This window comes from Mastigoproctus giganteus, chromosome 13, assembly GCF_048544385.1.
Source record: "Mastigoproctus giganteus isolate SK-2022 chromosome 13, ASM4854438v1, whole genome shotgun sequence".
Classification (NCBI taxonomy): Eukaryota; Metazoa; Arthropoda; class Arachnida; order Uropygi; family Thelyphonidae; genus Mastigoproctus; species Mastigoproctus giganteus.
This window is the reverse complement of record NC_143587.1, coordinates 128,595,206-128,619,200: the sequence shown is the minus strand read 5'-3', so window position 1 is coordinate 128,619,200 and position 23,995 is coordinate 128,595,206. Positions and strand designations below refer to the sequence as shown.

The following is a 23,995-nucleotide window of genomic DNA, read 5'->3' as shown; positions in this document are numbered from 1 at the left end:
ATGGGCTGTATATCAATTTCGAATTGCAGGAAAGAAGATGGAGTTCATCATTCCATTCCCACCATCCTATCACTAATTCATCTCAGCAGAATTGTCCAGGTGACTTGAAGCGTGTTGAAAATCTGCAGTGCCATCTGTGCAAAGTTGTTTTTGTTGAGGAAAATCTTCAATGCAGGAAAGAAATGATTTCCCTTGAAACGAGACCCTGCTAACTGAAGCTTTCTTGTCTGACTTCCGAACTATGTGAGACTAAAGTTTTTCAAAGCTCTTGGGTCCCATAGCTCTTTAATTACCATCAGGGGTAAAGGAAAGGATTTTTGCTTCCGTAAAGGTGAGTACAGTGGTCTCAGAAAGTTTTTAAATTCTGTATAATGGGATCAACTTATTCAGGAAGGAGAATGATGTAGGTAAAGTAAACATTGGCAGTGAGCTGGATGATTTTGTAATAACTGAGAGGACAGTGGAGGAGAGATTGTTGACGATAAACATAAAAAAGGCACCTGGGGTGGATGGGATCTATCCAGTTATATTAAAGGAGGCAGCAAAGGAAGTATGCAAACCCCTAGCCATAATTATGAGAGCTTCTTTGGACTCAGGGGAGGTACCCATAGACTGGAGATGTGCAAATGTAACCCCAATTCACAAAGGAGGATCAAAGGCTGACACAAGTAATTATAGACCTGTTAGTTTAACTTCTGTTCCAGGTAAATTAATGGAGGCACTGGTTAAAGAAGCACTGCAGGATCATCTAGACAAGAATTCAGTTATAGCTCAGACGCAGCATGGTTTTGTTAAGGGCAGGTCTTGCCTGACCAATTTGATTGGATACTATGATGTAGTCACAAAAGAACTGGATGCAGGGAATAACTTTGATATTATATATTTGGATCTTAGAAAGGCTTTTGATACTGTTGCACATGGAAGACTGCTGCACAAATTGGAGCAGTGTGGCATTGGAGGCAAATTGCTGCTATGGATAAGGGGATGGTTGAGTGGCAGAAGACAGAGAGTGGTAATCAATGGACACTGCTCAACGTGGACTAATGTTATTAGTGGAGTTCCTCAAGGTTCAGTGTTGGGTCCATTGTTGTTTTCGGTGTTTATGAATGATATTGATGATGGGATATCAAGTTTAATGTCCAAGTTTGCAGATGATACAAAGGTTGGCAGGGTCGTTAAGGACAATACTGACGCTATGCTGCTGCAACAGGATCTGGAAAGGTTGAACAGATGGGCTGAGAGGTGGCAAATGAGGTTTAACATCGACAAATGTAAAGTGCTGCATATGGGAAACAGTAACCCCAGAGCAATGTATCAACTCTGCGGTACTACACTGACAGTGGTGGAGAATGAAAAGGACCTGGGGGTAATTGTGCAGGCAGATATGAAGTTCTCTGAGCAGTGCAGACGAGCTGCAAGAGTAGCTCATGGTGTCTTGTCAATGATATACAGGAATTTTTCTAGCAGGGATAAGGAGGTGATTATTCCCTTGTATAAGGCAATGGTAAGGCCACATCTTGAGTACTGTATACAGGTCTGGAGGCCTCATTTCAAGAAGGATGTAGAGCTGCTGGAACGGGTACAGAGAAGGGCAACAAGATTAGTAAATGGAACAAAGGGTTGCTCTTACGAAGAAAGGCTTAAGTTTTGCAAATTACAGAGTTTGGAGACTAGGCACCGGCGAGGTGATCTGATAGAGGTGTATAAGGCTTTGAATGGTTTGAGCATGCTCATTGCCAATGGGATTCTTCATCTTTCTCAGAATAATCACCTCAGAGGGCATAAATTCAAATTGAGAAAGGACGGATGTCGGATAGATGTGCGGAAATTTGCCTTTGGCCAGCGGGTGGTTGGTTGGTGGAACCGACTTCCATCACTTGTTGTTGAAGTTGATAGCCTAAACAAATTTAAAGCTCAACTGGACAGGTATTTCGAACGAACGGAGGGGTGAAATGGGAGTGGGTTTTTTTTTTTTTTTTTTTTGGCTGATGCTGAATAAGCTTGCTTTCTTGCATCATATGCTAATGCTAATGCGAATGCTAACTTACGATGTTACCAACAGTAAATTCTAAGTGGGAAGCATTCAAGGAATTAATCGAGAATGCTACTAAAAGCTTCATACCTATTAAAAAATATTGTTCAAGGTTTAGGCCTAAATGGTTATCTAATGAAATAATGAGACTCTTAACAGGGAAGAAAAATGCATGGGATGCATATAAATTATCAAGCGACTCAGAAGCCTATGGAAGATATAAGCTAGTCTGTAATGAGGTCATAAAGGAGGTTAGGAAGGCGAAATCAGATTACGAGAAATCCTTGGCAAAAGACGCTAAGAAAAACAGCAAAGATATCTTTACTTACATAAACTCTAAAAGGAAGGGGATGAATCTGATTGGTCCACTTGACATTGATGGTTCGACTGTTGATGATCCTGCTCAGATAGCAAACAAACTGAATGAGTATTTTGCATCTACATCCACACATGAGGAATTATTAAAGTTTGAAAATGGCAGAAGGTTATCAAATTGTAGCAGGATACTTAATGATTTTGTAATAACTGAGAGCAAACTGGAGGAGAAATTGTTGAAGTTAAACATAAGAAAAGCACCTGGGGTTGATGGGATATTAAAGAAGGTGGCAAAGCAACTAAGCAAACCCTTAGCCATAATTATGAGAGCATTCTTGGACTCAGGGGAGGTTCCCACGGACTGGAGATGTGCAAATGTATCCCCAATTCACAAAGGGGATCGAAGGATGACACGAGTAATTACAGACCAGTTAGTTTAACTTCTGTTCCGTGTAAAATAATGGAGTCACTGGTTAAAGATGCACTGCAGGATCATCTAGACAAGACTGCAGCAATAATTCAGACACAGCATGGGTTTGTTAAGGGAAAGCCTTGTCTGACAAATTTGATAGGATATTATGATGTGTTACAAAGGAACTGGATGCAAAAAATAATTTTGATATCATATATTTGGATTTCAGGAAAGCTTTTGACACTGTTGCGCATGGAAGACTATTGTACAAATTGGAGCAGAATGGTATTAAGGGTAAGTTGCTACAATGGATAAAAGGATGGTTAAGTGGGAGAAGACAGAGGGTGGTAATCAATGGGTGCTGCTCTTCGTGGACTAATGTTATTAGTTGAGTCCCACAGGGTTCGGTGTTGGGTCCACTGCTGTTTTGTATATTTATCAATTTTATTGATGAAGGTATAGGCTTAATGTCGAAGTTTGCAGATGATACAAAGGTTGGCAGTGTTGTTAATGACAGTAATGGCAGTGTGCTACTGCAACAGGATCTAGATAATTTGGGCAGATGGGCTAAGAAGTGGCAACTGAAGTTTTGTGCAGTCAGATATGAAGTTTTCTGAGCAATGCAGACAGGCTGCCAGGGCAGGTCATGGGGTTTTGTCAATGATATATAGGAATTTTGCTAGCAGGGAAAAGGAGGTGATTGTTCCTCTGTATAACGCAATGGTCAGGCCTGGAGGGCTCATTTTAGGAAGGATGTAGATTTACTTGAGCGTGTACAGAGAATGGCAACAAGATTGGTTAGGAGAATGAAGGGATCCTCTTACCAAGAGAGGCTTAAGTTCTGCAAATTGCAGTGGCTAGAGACTAGGCACCTGCGGGGTGATCTGATTGAGGTATATAAAGCCTTGAATGGGTTGAGCACACTGAATTCTGAGGGGATCCTTCCACTTGTTCAGATTACGAACCTAAGGGGGCATAAATTCAAATTATGAAAGGACAGATGTAGAATAGATGTGCGGAAATTTGCCTTTAGCCAGCGGGTGGTTAATTGATGGAACAAACTTCCATCTGTCGTTGTAAGTTGATAGGTTGAATAAATTTAAGGAGCAACTGGACAGGCATTTGCAGGGAATGGTGTGATTTTTTTTTTTTTTTTTTTTTTTGGCTGATGCTGCATAAGCTCAAACACTTGCTTTCTTGCATCACATGCCACTACTACTACAAGCCTCATTAATTCATCTGACATCCATTTAGGCCTGAACCTTGAACAGTATTTCTTAGTTGGCATGCAAAGCCTAGTAGCCTCCAAAAATAAGTCCCTGAAGGTATCCCAGTCAGAATTCACCGTTGGTAACATCATCAGTTGATCCTACTGTATGGAATTTAATAACTGTCTGAGACCACTGTAGACACACAGCTTTATATGACAATGAACAAAATTACCAGCGGTTTCTTTATCTGCAAATTCTTAATGCATGAATAATCACTGCTGATAATCAGATCAAGAGTATTACTCCCTCTGACTGCTGTTTCGAACATATAGCTGTAGAAAGCAATCCTCCAATAAATCCACAAAAGTCTTTCTCGCATGCAAGTGACCACCCACAAGTTCCAGTCAATATCTCAAAAGTTAAAATACCCCATTACAAGACATTCTGATTTACTGGCCCACTATTTCTCTGCACAACTGTTCGTTGTACTCAACAGACATTAGGTCTATAACACACTCCTACTCTCATTTTACTTTTCCCAGTGTTAGTCACACCAAACAGACTCAACCTTGCACTATCCATCTATGTCAACTGGATGTATTTCCTTAGATTTTATGTGTTTCTTAACTAACAGCATAACCCACTCCTCCCTTCCTACCCTGTCTATACTTTTTGTACACATTGTACTCCACAAATTCCAATTCTGCATTCCTTATATCTATGTGACACCATGTCTCTCATATCCCAACAATATCTTCCTTTGATGTCTTGACCAGGACTTCGAATTCATCAAATTTATTTACTATACTTCTAGCATAGGCACCTGCTCTTACTCTTAGTTACCCTAACACAGCCCATGTATTTACTTGTTCCATGATTACTCCCAGCAGCTCTTGAAATCCTCAGCAACTTGCTCTCTAGGCTGCTGCTCAACACAATAGAAGCAGTGCAAGAATCACTTTTCTCTCTGCCTGCAGCTGCTATTAATCTTTTAGTTTGTGAATCCCCACAAGCTAGCAGTTTTCCGACCCATCTAACACTGCCTCGATAGCATCAGCAAATATTCTTGCACCCTTTATATTCTTTATATCCCCAAATATTTTTGCACCTATAGCTGTTCTATGTAGTCTATCAAGCTAATTTTTTTATTGAGGGTCAGGCAAGGAAACATACAGGACGATCACCTAGGTATAATTCAGGGTCCAGATGGAGATTCCATTTTCTAAAAAGTGTATATAGATTACTTCAGTTCAGAGAAAAGGTGAGGGGAGGGTATTCGCAGTAGTTGAGAAGTCTGTCCCTCAATTTCAGTTGCATATAATAAAAGGAATTCTTTTTGGAGAGGTCTGGTGTGGTTTTCATTGGCTCTGTAGAAGCTGTAGAAGTTTTAAATTCACCTAATGCCATGTGCTGAATGATGGATGGGGGTCAACCCATTTTGGGGCAGATGGTGGAGATAAGTTGTATACTAATGAGCCATAGTCTAACAAAAAATCAAGGAATAGTATAAACAGAGGAGAGTATGATCAGCACTCAATTCTGCTGCTACTGATAGGACTTTTAGAATATTAAGTTTTTTTGAGACAGATTATTTGGAGCTGTTTTATGTGGTCTATTAAGCTAATTTTGTTACTGAGGGTCAGAGCAAGGAAACATATAGGTCGCTCACCTGAATAGGTATAATTCATATTATACCTATTCAGGGTCCAGATGGAAGTTCTACTTCCTAAAAAACTGTATGCCCACTGTCTCTTGTCGTGAAAGGCCAAAGCTGACCCACATGACACAACATTACTCTGAGCTTTAGACAAATAATGGATTTACCTTTAATGTGATGCTAATTGTACAGAACAATGTCATTGAATGTGAGCATAAGGCCAAACCTTGATGGTTAAAAGCTAGCCACTTTCACTGGAGGGACCAAAGATTCTCTAAGGTGGAAACTGAATGCTGAGATGCATACAATTTTCAAATATTAATAGTACATCACTGAAACAGGAAACCAAAGAGACGCCAAAAAAAAAAAAATAAAAAAAAAAAGAGTTTTGATCCCTGCTAAGCAGAATTACTCCATACAAAGATTTTGTTGTTCCATTTACATTTTCTGTGTTGCTGAAAGGCAGATATCTCAATACAATTGGACATGAAGTTTTTCATAAGTTTAAGGAGTGAAAAACAATTGCATAATTTTTTGCCCATGAACTTGTGGAAGAATTAAAGAAATTGTCTTAAAATATTGTTATCACTAATCAAATAACTAAGAGAAATAATTTATTAAAGAGAACTGTCTCACACTTACTTTAAGATGGATTTTTGATTTTTTTCAGATGATTCTTTCATTAAAAATATGAATGAGAAAATCATTCTTAAACAGTCTCCAAAAAAATAAGGTATACCTAACAGAAAGAGAGAGAGAGAGATTCTTACCTTTTTTTACTGTTCCAGGATAGAGACATCGATACTGCTGACTCCAGTAAGCACAAATTCTTGTTCCCTCTGGTAATTGTTGAATGGAAGTTGGCTTTACCTCTAAAACCTATTATGTAAATAAAAAAATTACAGCTGTAATCAAAATATAAATGAATACAGTAAAATCCCATTACAATGAATATGGTTTTAGCAAAAATCACTATAACAAAAATATTTACAAATCCCTTATTACTAGTGCTTTAATTGTCTGGTTTTAATGAAATAATTTTGACAAATATTCAATACAACTAATTATTTTAAAAGTTCCCTTATGCCTAAACTACTGGTGTACACAAAAAAACTTTACTGGAAAATTTACAAATGTCACTGTGTAAACTTGCTTCCTGTACAACTCATATGTAAATCATGGTTATTGATCCATTTGCTTGAAGGGGAAAAAAAAAGCTGAATTTTTAAAACTTATAATAAAAAAATTCATTATTTCACACTATGCTTTTCACCTGTTTGAGTGATTATGTTTTTTTTTAATATAATATGTGGATATTATATATAATAATATACAGTGGTTATGAACTTCTATTTAATGAATTTCTCTATATTACGAATTTTTTTGCAAAATACTGTGCCTTGAAACAAAATTACATGTTAACCCCCACACAGCGAGTATTAGTCTCTCTATAATGAGTTTTTTTTTAAAAATTAGCATTCACTTTAATGCAAACCAGCATTAATTACCAGCCTATAAAAGCAATGGGTGGGATGAGCTATGCTTGACGATCACTACATCATGCCATGTCTCATCAACGATAGATCAGAAGGGATACTGTATACTAAAGAATAACCAGGTTTTCTAATAAATTTCATGTAAATGTGGTCATAAATTTGTAGTAAATAAGGCAGATTTGTAAATTGATGTTTAGTTTCAAATGAGCACTTTAACTAATTTTTACCATTCAGAAACATGGCAAAAAAAAAATAAATAAATAAAGTCAAGATTCTTCATGAAGTTAACCAGGATTTTAAGATAAAGATGTTGCCAAGAAATAACCTGCAAGCAGTTTATCTACAAAAATTAAGAATCAACTTTAAATGCAATTGAAAGAGGACCAGACAAGAAGCACATTAAATTTTGTGTGTGTGTGTGTGTGTGTGTGTGTGTGTGTGTGTGTGTGTGTGTGTGTGTGTGTGTGTGTGTGTGTGTGTGTGTGTGTGTGTGTGAGAAGATGTTGATAAAGCTGTTCTGAAATGGGTGCAAATGATATGTGAAAAGAATATGCCAATATCAGGTCCAATAATTATACAACAAACTCAGAAATTTGCATAGTCTCTTAGCCATAGAGAATTTAATGCTAGTGCTGGGTGGTTAGATAAATTTAAGAAGTGTCACAGAATGTGGAAAAGGTTATTTGGGGTGAAAGTGTTAATGTATGTAAAGACAATTGCAATAGTTGGAGGAACAACACCTTAAAGAATATTTTTAATGCTGATGAATTGAGTTTATTCTTTAAATGTTTGCCTAATAGAACACTTGCTTTTAAGAATGATAATTTGGCAGAACAAAGCAAAGAAAGAATCACTGTGCTAGTTGGAGCCAATATGACAGCAAGTGAAAAAGTAAGACATTTAGTCATCAGAAAGTCAAAAAACCCAAGATGTTTTAGAGGTACAAAATCATTGAAAGTTAACTACATCTTTAATAAAAAAAAAAAAAATCATGGAGGGCAACTGATATTTTTGAAGAATGGATATTAAAACTAGACAAGCATACGACTAAAGAAAACATAAAAATTGTGTTGATTATTGATAACTGTCCAGAACATCCTAGTATTTCTGCCAAACTTAAGTGAGTTGTTTTTACAATCAAATAATGTCAAAAATTCAGCCAATGGACCAAGGCATTATTAAAAATTTTAAATTTTGTTATCAAAAGAGAATATTAATGAATATTTTCAAATCATTACAAGAACATTGAAATCTGGAAGCTCCAACAAATCTTAGTGATTACATCTCTGAATTGGCAAAAGTTTGGACAAATGATGTGTGTGAATACACAATTCAAAACTAAAACAACTGTCTTTCGAAAGCAGGATTTACAATGCTACAGAAGTTGAAAAACAATGGGATGAACAGGATGAAGCCATTTTGAAAATTTTAGAATAATCTGGAAACATCAACAATCACATAACACTGGATGGTTATGTTAATGTAAATCGAGGTCAGGCTGCAATAGAATATCAAAATGAAGATAAAATACTAATGAACAGTGTTAAGCTCGACCATGATCATGAAAAAATCAATGATGATGCTGAAGACACATCAGAACAACTAATAGAAAAGCCAACTAGTGAAAAATGATTCATACTTTTAAAATGGTCTGTCTGGACTTACAATTTTGTGATAATGTTCCTGTGTTTGTTTTTAATGCTCTGAATAAATGTGAGGTTTCTTTGAGAATAAGACATTTGTTTTTAATTGTACTGTACAAAAGAAATTTACCTATTTTTTTAATTTGTAATGCTTACCCATGATAATTGTGTAAACATTAGCATTAGTAGTGGCACATGATTTATACAGTATCAGTCAAAAAAAAAATAAATAAATAAATAAAACCTTACCATTTCACCTCTATTTGCACCAAACGTTTGTCCAGTTCTTCCTTGAATCTATAAAACTATACACTTCCACAACAACAGATGGAACTTTGTTCCACTTGCTGGCTAAGGCAGATTTCTGCACCTGTCTTTCCTCAATTTGAATTTATGCCTATTCAAGTGTGTAATCTGAGCAAGACTCCCATCAGCATTGAGCATGCTCAAACTATTCAAAGCACTATATATCTCAATCAGATCATCTCGCAGGTGCCTAGTCTTCAGATGCTGAAATTTGTAGAACTTAAGCATGTCTTGGTAAGAGCACCCCTTTGTTCCACTCACCAATCTCATTGTCCTTCTCTGTACCCCCAGAAGCTCTATATCCTTCCTAAAATGACATCTGCAGACCTGTATACAGTATTCAACATGTGACCTAACCATTGCCTTATACAAAGGGATAATCACCTCCTTATCTCTTCTAGCAAAGTTCCTGTATATTATTGACAAGACCTCATGAGTTGCTCAGGCAATCTGTCTGCATTTCTCAGAAAACTTTATATCTGAAAATTCACAATTACCCCTAGGTCTTTTTCATTCTCCACTACCCTGAGTGTAGTACTGCACAGTTGGTATGCTATTCTGGAGTTCTTGCTATGCATATGCAGTACTTTGCATTATCAATGTTAAACTTCAGTTGACACCTCTCAGCCCATCTACCCAACTTTTCTAGATAAATTTGCAGCAGTATACTGTCATTAGCAACCCTGCTAACCTTTATATCACCTGCAAACTTGTACAGTAAGCCTAATATACCTTCAATAACATCAATGATAAATATCAATAAATATAAATATCATTGATAAACAACAATGGTCCCAACACTGAACCCTGGGGAACTCCAATAATAATGTAAGTCCACGAAGAGGATATCCACTGAGTGCCACTCAGTCTTCTCTCACTCAACCATCCCTTTATCCATAGCACATAAATGTAATTTAAATAAAATATATTAAAAATAAACATATTTTAATTTTTATTGTCTAATTAGGTGACAATTTCCAATAAGAAGATAATCTCCGTATAATGAAATTTCTTTATAACCAATTTTCTCGTTGAATTTATTGAATTCATTATAGGAAGTTTAACTGTATACCAACAATATTATTAATATATATAATTATATATAGATACGCACTAAAACTGAATTTGCTGTCATGTTTAAAGTTAAGGGAAAAAAAAAAATTAAACACTAAAAACAAAACTGGTGTATTAATATGTGAAAAGTAAAATTTGTATGCACTGTACTATATTTTTAAATGTGTGGCATTTCTTTTAAATAAAATAATTATGATTTTGAAACAACATGCTGTGAAACAAAATATTTTAACTTTTGGCCAGTACGTATATTTTTGTCATTTTATTTATCACCGATTTTAAAGTTGATATTAGCATTAGTAGAAGCATATGATGCAAGAAAGCAAGCTTATGCAGCATCAGCCAAAAAAAACCCCACTCCCATTTCACCCCTCCGTTCATTCGAAATACCTGTCCAGCTGAGCCTTAAATTTATTTAGGCTATCAACTTCCACAACAAGGGATGGAAGTCTGTTCCACCAACCAACCACCCGCTGGTTAAGGCAAATTTCCGTACATCTATCCTACATCTGTCTTTCCTCAATTTGAATTTATGCCCTCTCAGGTGATTAATCTGAGCAAGAGGCAGTATCCCATCAGCATTGAGCTTGCTCAAACCATTCAAGGCTTGCTTTGTACACCTCTATCAGATCACCTCGCCGGTGCCTAGTCTCCAGACACTGTAATTTGCAAAACTTAAGCCTTTCTTCATAAGAGCAACCCTTCGTTCCGTTCACTAACTTTGTTGCCCTTCTCTGTACTCGTTCCAGCAGCTCTACATCCTTCTTGAAATGATGCCTCCAGACCTGTATACAGTACTCAAGTTGTTGTGGCCTGATCATTGCCTTATACAAGGGAATAATTACCTCCTTATCATTGCTAGAAAAATTCCTGTATATCACTGACAACACACCATGAGCTACTCTTGCAGCCAATCTGCACTGCTCAGAAAACTTCATATCTGCCTGCACAATTACCCCCAGGTCCTTTTCATTCTCTACCACTGTCAGCGTAGTACCACAGAGTTGATACGTTGCTCAGGGGTTACTGTTTCCCATATGTAGTACTTTTCATTTGTCACCTCTCAACCCATCTGCTCAACCTTTCCAGATCCTGTTGCAGTAGCATAGCGTCAGTTGTGTCCTTAACAACCCTGCCAACCTTTGTATCATCTGCAAACTTGGACATTAAACTTGATATACCATCATCAATATCATTTATAAATACAGAAAACAACAATGGACCCAACACTGAACCCTGAGGGACTCCATTAATAATATTAGTCCACGATGAGCAGTGTCCATTGATTACCACTCTCTGTCTTCTGCCACTCAACCATCCCTTTATCTATAGCAGCAATTTGCCTCCAATGCCACACTGCTCCAATTTGTGCAGCAGTCTTCCATGTGCAACGGTATCAAAAGCCTTTCTAAGATCCAAATATATAATATCAAAGTTATTCCCTGCATCCAGTTCTTTTGTGACTGCATCATAGCAACCAATCAAATTGGTCAGGCAAGACTTTCCCTTAACAAAACCATGCTGTGTCCGAGCTATAACTGAAGTCTTGTCTAGATGGTTGTGCCGTACTTCTTTTACCAGTGCCTCCATTAATTTTCCTGGAAAAGAAGTTAAACTCACAGGTCTATAATTACTTGTGTCAGCCTTTGATCCTCCTTTGTGAATTGGGGTCACATTTGCACATCTCCAGTCTATGGATACCTCCCCTGAGTCCAAAGAAGCTCTCATAATTATGGCTAAGGGTTTGCTTACTTCCTTTGCTGCCTCCTTTAATATAACTGGATAGATATCATCCACCCCGGGTGCCTTTTTTATGCATCGGCAACGGCGAGGTTTGAGAAGATGGATCCTGACAGTGAACAATTCTTAAAAGTTAACAAAGGGATGAATGATATGCTTGCTTGCTGCAAAGAAATCTATGATGAAAAGAGAAGAGCCACCATCCAGTCATCCATTAATACGTTCTTTCATAAGGTTGAGTGGCCAACCCCTTCTAAATATCCACAGCCTTCAACCTCCGCAGCGACGTACTTATCAGCTAAAGGCGTTGATTCTGGCAACGATGCTTGAGAGGTAAAGCCTGTCCCCCTTTTTTTTTTTTTTTTGTAATTTTATAACTTTGAAATTTTTTAAATGGCACGCTTTTGTAATTTTTCCTGTGCATGAGATAAAAAATTGAATAAATACAATAAATAATTCTATTTACATGTTTGTTGAACATTTCTTTTTTGATTCAATCAATTCAGCGAGTACAGTTGTGAATGCTGCCACAAGTATTTAGGGAAATTGACTTACACTGAGCTCCACGGAACGCAACCCTTAATGTAAATCGCGGAGTTGCTGTATAGTCAAAATTTGGATTTGTCAGACATTATCATAGCTTTCCAATTATCAACAGTCCAGTTTTTATGCATAATAAGCTGGGTTTTATTTAGGCACAGCTGTTAACATTGGTCTCTTTTGCATAACATGTATATCTGGACCTACTTGACATCGATGGCTCGACTGTTGATGATCCTGCTCAGATAGCAAACAAACTGAATGAATATTTTGCATCTACATTCACACGTGAGGAATTATTAAGGTTTGAAAATGGCAGAAGGATATCAAATTGTAGCAGGGTGCTTAATGATCTTGTAATAACTGAGAGCAAAGTGGAAGAGAAATTGTTGAAGTTAAACGTAAGAAAAGCACCTGGGGTGGATGGGATCTATCCAGTTATATTAAAGGAGGTGGCAAAGCAACTAAGCAAACCCTTAGCCATAATTATGAGAGCATCCTTGGACTCAGGGGAGGTTCCCACGGACTGGAGATGTGCAAATGTATCCCCAATTCACAAAGGGGGATCGAAGGGTGACAGGAGTAATTACAGACCAGTTAGTTTAACTTCTGTTCCGGGTAAAATAATGGAGTCGCTGGTTAAAGATGCATTGCACGATCATCTAGACAAGACTGCAGCAATAATTCAGACACAGCATGGGTTTGTTAAGGGAAAGTCTTGTCTGACAAATTTGATAGGATATTATGATGTGGTTACAAAGGAACTGGATGCAAAAAATAATTTTGATATCATATATTTGGATTTCAGGAAAGCTTTTGACACTGTTGCGCATGGAAGGCTATTGTACAAATTGGAGCAGAATGGTATTAAGGGTAAGTTGCTACAATGGATAAAAGGATGGTTAAGTGGGAGAAGACAGAGGGTGGTAATCAATGGGTGCTGCTCTTCTTGGACTAATGTTATTAGTGGAGTCCCACAAGGTTCGGTGTTAGGTCCACTGTTGTTTTGTATATTTATCAATGATATTGATGAAGGTATATCAGGCTTAATGTCGAAGTTTGCAGATGATACAAAGGTTGGCAGGGTTGTTAATGACAGTAATGGCAGTGTGCTACTGCAACAGGATCTAGATAATTTGGGCAGATGGGCTAAGAAGTGGCAACTGAGGTTTAACCTTGACAAATGCAAAGTACTGCATATGGGTAGAAGTAACCCCAGAGAAACGTACCAACTGTGTGGTACTACACTTAAGGTGGTAGAAAATGAAAAAGACCTGGGAGTAATTGTGCAATCAGATATGAAGTTCTCTGAGCAATGCAGACAGGCTGCCAGGGCAGGTCATGGGGTTTTGTCAATGATATATAGGAATTTTGCTAGCAGGGAAAAGGAGGCGATTATCCCTCTGTATAAGGCAATGGTCAGGCCACGCCTTGAGTACGGCGTACAGGTCTGGAGGCCTCATTTTAGGAATAATGTAGATTTACTTGAGCGTGTACAGAGAAGGGCAACAAGATTGGTGAGGGGAATGAAGGGATCCTCTGACCAAGAGAGGCTTAAGTTCTGCAAATTGCAGTGGCTGGAGACTAGGCACCTGCGCGGTGATCTGATTGAGGTATATAAGGCCTTGAATGGGTTGAGCACGCTGAATTCTGATGGGATCCTTCCACTTGTTCAGATTACGAACCTAAGGGGGCATAAATTCAAATTAAGAAAAGACAGATGTAGAATAGATGTGCGGAAATTTGCCTTTAGCCAGCGGGTGGTTAATTGCTGGAACAAACTTCTATCTGTCGTTGTGGAAGTTGATAGGTTGAATAAATTTAAGGAGGAACTGGACAGGCATTTGGAGGGAATGGTGTGATTTTTTTTTTTTTTTGGCTGATGCTGCATAAGCTCATACATTTGCTTTCTTGCATCACATGCCACTACTACTACTACTACTCCAGATATACATGTCAGCAATTCTTGTCTTGTTTGAAATTATTTTTTAGTTACTAGATGTGATAGTCATCACCAATCATGATCACTTTATACAGACTTTTGACTACAATTCTGCTGTTAATTTCTGTGATATTGGCTCAGACCATTCCTTAAAAACTCTTATTACCATTCTTTCTGAAACATCAGAAAATTCAGCTACTTTTTTAATCTTTACACTTGCTAAATGCTAGGCCTCCTTTTTTTCCACTCACTAACATATTTTCTGCATCCCATCTTTCATTATTATTATTATTATTATTATCAGCATATTGTGCAAGGAAGCCTAAGGCTTATGTTGCACCAGCCAAAAAAAAAAATTCTGAATTACCCAGAGAGAGAGAGAGAGAGAGAACAAGAATCAAAAGGGAATCACCAAGAAAAAGAAGAATGATGATATCCAGCTCAGGACCCTGGGTGTGACAAGCCCATACTCATCAGATGTGAGCCCCCATTGCTTCTTCAGTCACAGAAAATAGAGAAAATGGGCTCAACCTGATACTCTAATGTTAGTGCTGTAAACAAACAATTGTGGATGGATAATCATGTTCATTCTGTTACGTACCACAAATACCAGAAGTAATTAATTTGTTTTTCCGTATCATTAAGTATGAGGGCTGATAATCAGAATAAAATAATGGTTATGAATAAGTGTTAAAAATTTAGATTGACAACAAACAGCATGTAAAATTTCTAATAATAATAATGTAAACGAGAACTTACAGCTGCATTCAGAATTTCTTCTTGAGAAAAGATGTGAGGTCTGTGAGCTCTTTCCCCATCCAGATTAATTCCATACCTTAAAGAGTAAAAACTAAAAAAATGAAGTAAGTAATGTCTCTATGGTTTTCAATTAACTAAAAAGTATATTTTATAAGAATAATGAGGAAAACACAAATACAAAACTACAGTACTAATAATAAAAAAAATTAATACAATTTTAGTTAAAAGATTTTTATTCTCTCAATAATTTTAAAAAGTGATGAATACTCACACATCAGGAGCTTGAATAGCTATCAGAAAACCAGCATAAAACAGTCCATCTTCCATAACAAGAACTCTTGTCTTGTTCTGCAGATCTGGATGAGTTAAAATACATGACCGCAATTCTGAAATAATAAACATTTTCTTTTATTTGTTGCTGTTTCAAGATGCATGTTTAGTATATGATGAAATTTTGTGCCAAAAAATTTAAAGGGACTTGCCTACACATTTGCACTCACACTTGAACAAACATAATACAGAGACACAATATGGACTAAGAATGCTGATGAGATATAAAACTAACAAGAGGCAACATATGCACATGCAGAGTCACAATCACTCAAATACAAACACCAACCTAATATGTTGAGCTACCTAATAACTAGGATATAATGGCCCCGATCCATGTTGTCATTTCTTTCATGAAGTAATGGAACATTCTGAGGTACAGCCTGTCATTCTTCCAAGAACATATTCAAAAATATGATATGCAGTAGATCCAAATTTCATGAACAGAGTGCACAACAAAAATTGATGGGTGTATATTTCCATTGTGAAGCAACATAGCATTCAAACTTTTATTTGAACTGTCTATAAAAATGAGCCACTCTCTGGAAAGTGACTAATACCAATTTCTTTATAAATACAAAACAAATCAAATCAAGATCTGAGGGATTCTGTAACAGAGCTCCGCACTGTATTTGGTTACACCCACACCCTTCACTAAGTCATGACAATTCTTGCTGGTTAGGCAAATATGGTGCTTTACTCAAAAGGTTTTTGAGGTGCAATCACAATTAACCTCTTTGCAGATTCATCATTCAAATCTGCATTCATCTCTAGAAGGTCAATTGGAAATTAGTAGGTCATGTTGTTAGTTAGCATTAGCAGAGGCATATTATGCAAGAAAGCAAGCTTATGCAGCATCAGCCAGATAAAAAAAAAAAAAAACAACTTCCACTTCACCCCTCCCTTTGCTCGAAATACCTGTCCAGCTGAGCCTTAAGTTTATTTAGGTTATCAACCTCCATAACAAGGGATGGAAGTCCGTTCCACCAACCAACCACCCGCTGACTAAAGACAAATTTCCGGACATCTATCCTACATCTGTCTTTCCTCAATTTGAATTTATGCCCTCTCAGGTGATTAATATGAGCAAGAGGCAGAATCCCATGAGCATTGAGCATGCTCAAACCACTCAAGGCCTTATACACCTCTATCAGATCACCTCACTGCTGCCTAGTCTCCAGACACTGTAATTTGCAAAACTTAAGCCTTTCTTCATAAGAGCAACCCTTTGTTCCATTCACTAATCTTGTTGCCCTTCTCTGTACTCGTTCCAGCAGCTCTACATCCTTCCTGAAATGAGGCCTCCAGACCTGTATACAGTACTCAAGGTGTGGCCTGACCATTGCCTTATACAAGGGAATAATCACCTCCTTATCCCTGCTAGAAAAATTCCTGTATATCATTGATAAGAAACCATGAGCTACTCTTGCAGCCCAATCTGCACTGCTTACAGAACTTCATATCTGCCTGCACAATTACCCCAAGGTCCTTTTCATTCTCTACCACTGTCAGTGTAGTACCACCGAGTTGATACGTTGCTCTGGGGTTGCTGTTTCCCCATATGTAATACTTTACATTTGTCAATGTTAAACTTCATTTGCCACCTCTCAGCCCATCTGCTCAACCTTTCCAGATCCTTTTGCAGCAGCTTAGCGTCAGTAGTGACCTTAACAACCCTGCCAACTTTTGTATCGTCTGTAAACTTGGACATTAAGCTTGATATACCATCATCAATATTATTTATAAATACAGAAAACAATAATGGACCCAACACTGAACCCTGAGGGACTCCACTAATAACATTAGTCCACGATGAGCAGTGTCTATTGATTACCACTCTCTGTCTTCTCCCCCTCAACCACCCCTTTATCCATAACAGCAATTTGCCTCCAATGCCACACTGCTCCAATTTGTGCAGCAGTCTTCCATGTGAAACAGTATCAAAAGCCTTTCTAAGATCCAAGTATCTAATATGAAAATTATTCCCTGTATCCAGTTCTTTTCTGACCGCATCATAGTATCCAATCGAATTGGTCAGGCAAGACTTCCCCTTAACAAAACCATGCTGTGTCCGAGCTATAACTGAAGTCTTGTCTAGATGATCCTGCAGAGCTTCTTTAACCATGCCTCCATTAATTTTCCTGGAACAGAAGTTAAACTCACAGGTCTATAATTACTTGTGTCAGCCTTCGATCCTCCTTTGTGAATTGGGGTCACATTTGCACATCTCCAGTCTATGGGTACCTCACCTAAATCCAAGGAAGCTCTAATAATTATGGCTAAGGGTTTGCTTACTTCCTCTGCTGCCTCCTTTAATATAACTGGATAGATCCATTCACCCCAGGTGCCTTTCTTGTGTTTATCTTCAACAATTTCTCCTCCACTTTACTCTCAGTTATTACAAGATTATCTAGCGTACTGCCAGAGTTGAATAAACCCCTGGCCGAATAACTCCTCGTGTGTGAATATCAATGCAAAATATTCATTTAGTTTGTTAGCTACCTGAGCAGTATCATCAACAGTTGAACCATCGATATCAAGTGGATCAATCTGATCCCTTCCTTCTTTGCATCCTTTGTCAAAGATTTCTCGTAATCTGCCTTTGCCTGCCTAACCTTCTTTGTAACTTGGTTACAGATCAACTTATATCTATCATAGGCTTCTGTGTCGCGTGTTAATTTATATGTATTCCAAGCAATTTTCTTCTCTGTCATATGTCTCATTAGTTCATCTGACATCCATTTAGGCCTATACCTTGAACAATATTTCGTAGTTGGTATGTAAAGCCTAGTAGCTTCCAAGATAAGTTCTTTGAATGCTTCCCATTTTGAATTTGCTGTGGGTAACATCATCAGTTGGTCCCACTGAATAGAATTTAAATACTGTCTCAGACCATCGTAGTCACCTTTACGAAAGCAAAAACCCTTCCCTTTACCCCTGATGGTAGTTACCCCTTTGAGTAAATCCCACTTCAGCACACTGTGATCACTGCCACCTAGTGGTTCGTTTATCTGCAGATTCTTAGTGCATGAAGAATCACTACTGATAATCACATCCAGAGTATTACTCCCTCTTGTTTCCTCCCGAACATGCTGACGTAGAAAACAATCATCCAATAAATCCACAAAAGCCTTGCTAGTGTGTGAGTGACCAACCCACAAATTCAAGTCAATATCTGGGAAATTAAAATCCCCCATTATAAGACTCTCTGATTTACTGACCCACTCTATTTCCCTGTACAGTTTCTTATTATACTCATCAGAGTCATTAGGCCTATAGCACACTCCTACTCTCAATTTTGATCTTCCAGTGCTTATGTCACACCAAACCGACTCGACACTGCACTGTCCAGTGATGTCGACTGGCTTCACTTCCTTGGATTTTATGTGTTTCTTAACTAATAGCATAACCCCTCCTCCCTTCCTATCATTGTACTCCCCAAATTCCGGTTCTGCATTTCTTATTTCTGTGTGACACCACGTCTCTGATATCCCAACAATATCCGCCTTTGATGCTTTGAGCAATACCTCAAATTCATTAAATTTATTTACCAAACTCCTAGCATTGGTGTACATGCAAGTATACATGCACCTGTTCTTTTTCTTAGCTACCCTAACACAACCCATGTGTTTACTTGTACCGCAATGACTCCCAGCAGTCTCTGAAATATCCTGCATCTTTTTTTTCAGGCTTCTGCTCATTCCATTAGAAGCAGTGCAAGAATCACTTTCACCTCTGCCAGTGGCTACTGTTAATGTATTAGTCCTTGTATTCCCCCAAGCTAGCAGTTTTCCGACCCACCTAACATGGCCTCGATAGCATCAGCAAATATTCTTGCACCCTTTCTATTTAAGTGTATCCCATCCCTGTAGAAGCAGTCCCTTCTGTTAACAAATACAGACCAGGCTGAAAAAAATTCTACCCCTTGAGCCTTGCACAATCTTTCCAGGGCCGAATTGATCGACAAGACTCTCATCATATACTCCCTCCTATCGTGTCTGGGCAGAATTGCAGACACTTTCAAATTCAACCCTAATTCACGGCTTTTTTTCAACAGTGACCTGTACTTATTTTCTTTCTGCCGGTCTCCTACTGTTAATATCATTAGTGCCAACGTGTACAACTATATCACCTTTTGTGCCCTTAAAAAATGATATCTGCACAACGTTATCAACCTTTGCCCCTGGCAGACATACCCAGGGCCTGTTCCACCTATCCTTTTTACAAAGCAGGTTCCCCATTTCCCTGACAATAGAGTTACCAACAACTACTAGTTCCTGTGGGACCAGCGCATTCTGCCTTGGGGATTGCCGCTGTGTTGCGTGATGACCAAGTGCAAACTCTGGCATTGATGTGGGCAGCTGAGAGCTTGATGGGCCCCTCACTTTAAATCCTTAGAGGGCATCCACCCTGTCCTTCAAGCTCTCATATAGGCCCATAACAACGCTGAGTTGTCGCCCGATTTCGTTACACTTCTTGCATCACACACACACACACAAAGACATCCCCCATGGCAATATCATGTCCCGTACCTGATTGCTCCACAAACATCATGCAAGCAGTGCATTTTAAAAGGCTGTCATTCAGAGGGCAACTGCCCCTCCTCAGTTCTCCTCTGAGTCACAGCACTCCCATCAGCTTGAGCCGTTTGCTTTGCTGCTCTGGTCTGAGTCATGATTTCAATTTAATTTCAATAAAATTTCAATTTCAGTACAAAATTATAACCTTATATATATTTTTCAGTATCAAATATTATCTATGAGTTCTGTTTATATAACTTCCGTATCAAGTTTTGTTTTTATTATGTTTCGTTTGTAATCTAAGTCGTTATATGTGTTTAGTTAAAAGTACAATTTAATTGACAACGAAGTTTAAAAAAATTAGTAGATTTTGCTGTTTAATTGACAAAATTTTATATTATATACTATACTAATGCTACCTAGTTCGGGATATACGTTGTATTGTATAACAGTGGCGCAAGTTACGAACGGTAAATCTACGGACACTTAAGTATTAATTAACTTCGAAATCTAGCTGTCTTTATTCAGAATAAACTAATGATCCTGACTAGGTCTATAAGCTACTTATAGAATATAATTTGATGTATCAATTGGTCAATAAAGCGGCTAAATATGGCTGAAAACTTCTAGTTCAGCGCAGTGCAATTCGTAACACGTGGATATGATATCCTTACCGATACTTTTATGCAATTACAAGGCCAAGTAAAGAATAAATAAACCAGATTAATCAGAAAAACACAAAATAATGCTATACTACTAAATTTAAATCAAAAAGTTTTAGAAAAACAATAATTTCAAATCAATAAATAAGAAAATCCACTTAGATGCTTTTGAAAACGTCTGGCTCCCACTAGCCTCGTCAGCAGGTCTATAATATGTGGCACCAGAGCATTAGATGAAGGTACATTAGAACACACTATAACTTCTCAATCTGCAGACTTTTGAAACTGATATATCCACCATGCAAAAGCAGTTGTGATGGTTTCTGGGCCCTCTCCATATTCAAGGTATGAAAAGAGGTATACACTTATGACTACCACAAAACCATCCATCTTATGCTCAGTGGCAACTAGCACAGAAAAAATGAGGTTCACAACTTGTCTTGGTCACCTACAGGCATTCCAAAATAGGTTTCTCATGCAATAAAAATCTTGGTGTCACCAACAGTATAGAATGATTTTGAATTAGGTCCTGATCTGAAGACAGCATAACTTTGAAATAAAAAAATTTCCAGATATAATTCAAAGCAGTTTTATTCGAGCAATTGAAATTATTATTTTTTTTTACAATTTACAAATGCTTAATATGGCTGCTGTGAGTAATGCAACAGATGTCCTATTTGCATCACAGCTCATCCCACACGAGTGAGCATGATAGCATCCATGACAACGACAGCTGTAATAATTCTGGCTCTGAGTTCCTCTATGGTAGGTATATTGTATCCTTAATGTACCTCATAGAAATAAATCCAGTGGGTTTAAATCTTGTGATCTTGGAGGGCACAATATCGGACCCGAATGACTGATCCAAGCATTGGGAATGCCATGTTCAGGAAAGCCCTCACCTCTAAATAAAAATGGGATGGTGCAACCTTTTGGTGGAAGATGAGACCTCTCCCACATACAAATCAGCATCCTGCTCAAATTGAGGATAAGAAACAACTGCAGAATATCTAAGAACAACGTTCCTGTTACAGTCTTCTTAATAAAAAAATTAGCCCATAAATTCTTCTTTCAATGATTGCACAAAACAAACTGACTTTTTCAAATACCATGTTTATTTTCAATAGTATTGGCTGGATTTTGTGTCAATATTGTGCTTGTCGATCTTTCCACTTACAAAAAACTTTGCCTTGTTGCTAAACACAAATATTTGAGGCAAATTTGGCTTATCTATTCAACTGCACATCAGTCAGTGTTTACAGTAACTGGAGTTTGTATGGTTTCATTGTTAACCTTCTATGTAAGGTATGCTACTGTTTGAGGGACTTGCAGCTTCCTGCTTGCACATCTAGTGAACTTTCTTGGACTCCTCTCGTAAGTTTCTCACACACATATGATACAACTGCATCATAAAAACAGCTGCAACAAAATGTAAATACCATAATATGATGGTCCTAAATTCAGGTGGTTGTTTTTCCATTTTCTCATTGAAAATTTTGATGTACAATTGTTGCAAATTGACTTTTCGCCAAACCACAAGATGCATGACGCTTGCTTACTGCCATGAAATTTGCTATCCTTACTTTTCAGGGCCATCAGTGCCATTGACAAGATATGACATAAACTGAAATAATCAATATGAAAACGTATGCATCAATGAGCATAATACAACTTTTAACTTATCTGTACCTCACATAACACTAATAAAAATTAAAAACAACAGTCCAAGCCAAAGACTGTTGTAAAATAAATGATATATCAACCTGTTTTGATCAAATAAGTGTAATTGAATCTGATTCACTATCTTCATTTATTTATTTGTGTATGAGTAGAACTCCCCAATTTTAGAAAGCAGTTTCTGATACTCTGCTTTCATTGGTCTTACTTCATCTTTGGTTTTAGTAATAGTATTAATGGCAAATGATGCAAGGAAGCAAATTATAAAGAAAAAAATAAAAAAAAAAAAAATTACCCACTTCATCCATCTATTCACTTCAGTAATTTTTTAATTCTTCCTTTTGTTCGAACAATCACTTACTCTCTGTTTGAAAGAGAGTTTTGGCACATCTGTCCTACAGCCATCTTTTTTGAATTTAGGTTTATATTCTCTTATGTAAGTTGTCCCAGGATAAGAAAGGATGCCATCAGCACCTAGATTACTGAATCCATTTAAAGCCTTAAACACTCCAATCAAGTGTTTAAGGTGCCTCACAGGTGCCTATTTCCAAGCACTGCAGATTGCAAAACTGAAGTCTTTCATTGTAACAGTACCTTTTTTTTTTTTTTTTTTTAAATCCTTGAGTGATTTTGTTGCTTTTCTCTATAGCCATTCCAATAGATCTACAGCTTTCATAAAATAAGACTTTCAAAAATGGTTAGGCCATATTTCAAGATATGGCCTAACAATTGCTTTATACAACAGAATACAACAGGGAATTTTTCCCTGCTGGAAAAATTCCTACATATATGATTGAGAACTCCACGTCCTAGCAACTTATCTGCACTGTTCAGGGAACTTCATGTAGGACTATACAATTATTCCCAGATCATTTTCATTCTCCTCTCCCAACTTACCCAACAGACACATTATTCTGGGATTACTATATGCATTATATATTCTTATAATATTCGTATTAAAATTAATTTAGTGTTTAAATAACTGCCAGCTGAACTAAGAGTTTTGTTGTTCCTCTCTTCATATCATGTCAGACTTATTCAATGCGCTTCTGATGATTTTCATCATCCATTAGTTATAGCTTGTTGAAGTTGTACTTTCTGATTGTAACCCCCCCCCCCCATCATCATGTTCAACTTTCCTATACAGCCAAGAGATCCCAATCTGTTGTCCTGTGCTTCAGTCAATTAGTAACTCATTGGTCTTTAGTGATCCTCAGTTTTTCTTCATGTTTAAATATTATTCCTTTTGTAAGATTTTTCTTACAAATGGAATAATATTCTTTAGAGACATTTTTTTATTTTGTAACACAGTAAAAAGTTCTCCCCCCCCCAATTATCTTTGTATTCCATGAGCAAAGCCTTCTCAATTAACCATTGTAGAGAATTAACCAAGAGTTAATTTGTGTTTTGTGTTTATTTTTGTGTTTAGCAACAAGGCTTGTAGAGAATTAACTCTTGGTTAATTGTCTGCAAGCCTTGTTGCTAAACACAAATCTTTGAGGCAAATTTGGCTTATCTATTCAACTGCACATTGCTACAGAAGTTGTATCGTTTAGCTTTTTCTTCATCAGTCAGTGTTTGCAGTAACCGGAGTTTGTACGGTTTCATTGTTAACCATCTATGTACGGTATGCTACTGTTTGAGGGACTTGCAGCTTCCTGTTTGTAGAGAATTAACTC

General features: G+C 37.4%; 1 protein-coding gene across 4 annotated transcripts in view; it reads right to left on the bottom strand.

Moving 5' to 3' along the window:
• Positions 1-23,995, bottom strand: part of LOC150076433 (uncharacterized) — an 840,218-nt gene that overhangs the window by 110,513 nt on the left and 705,710 nt on the right. For 3 of the 4 annotated variants that reach the window (XM_090388172.1, XM_090388175.1, XM_090388174.1), the window contains 3 exons: positions 15,399-15,513; positions 15,128-15,218; positions 6,398-6,506 (listed from right to left, as the gene is read on the bottom strand). In XM_090388172.1, coding sequence (XP_090244298.1) covers positions 6,398-6,506; positions 15,128-15,218; positions 15,399-15,513 — 315 coding nt within the window. The remainder of the gene's footprint in view (positions 1-6,397; positions 6,507-15,127; positions 15,219-15,398; positions 15,514-23,995) is intronic. The other variant, XM_090388173.1, reaches the window with a different exon arrangement.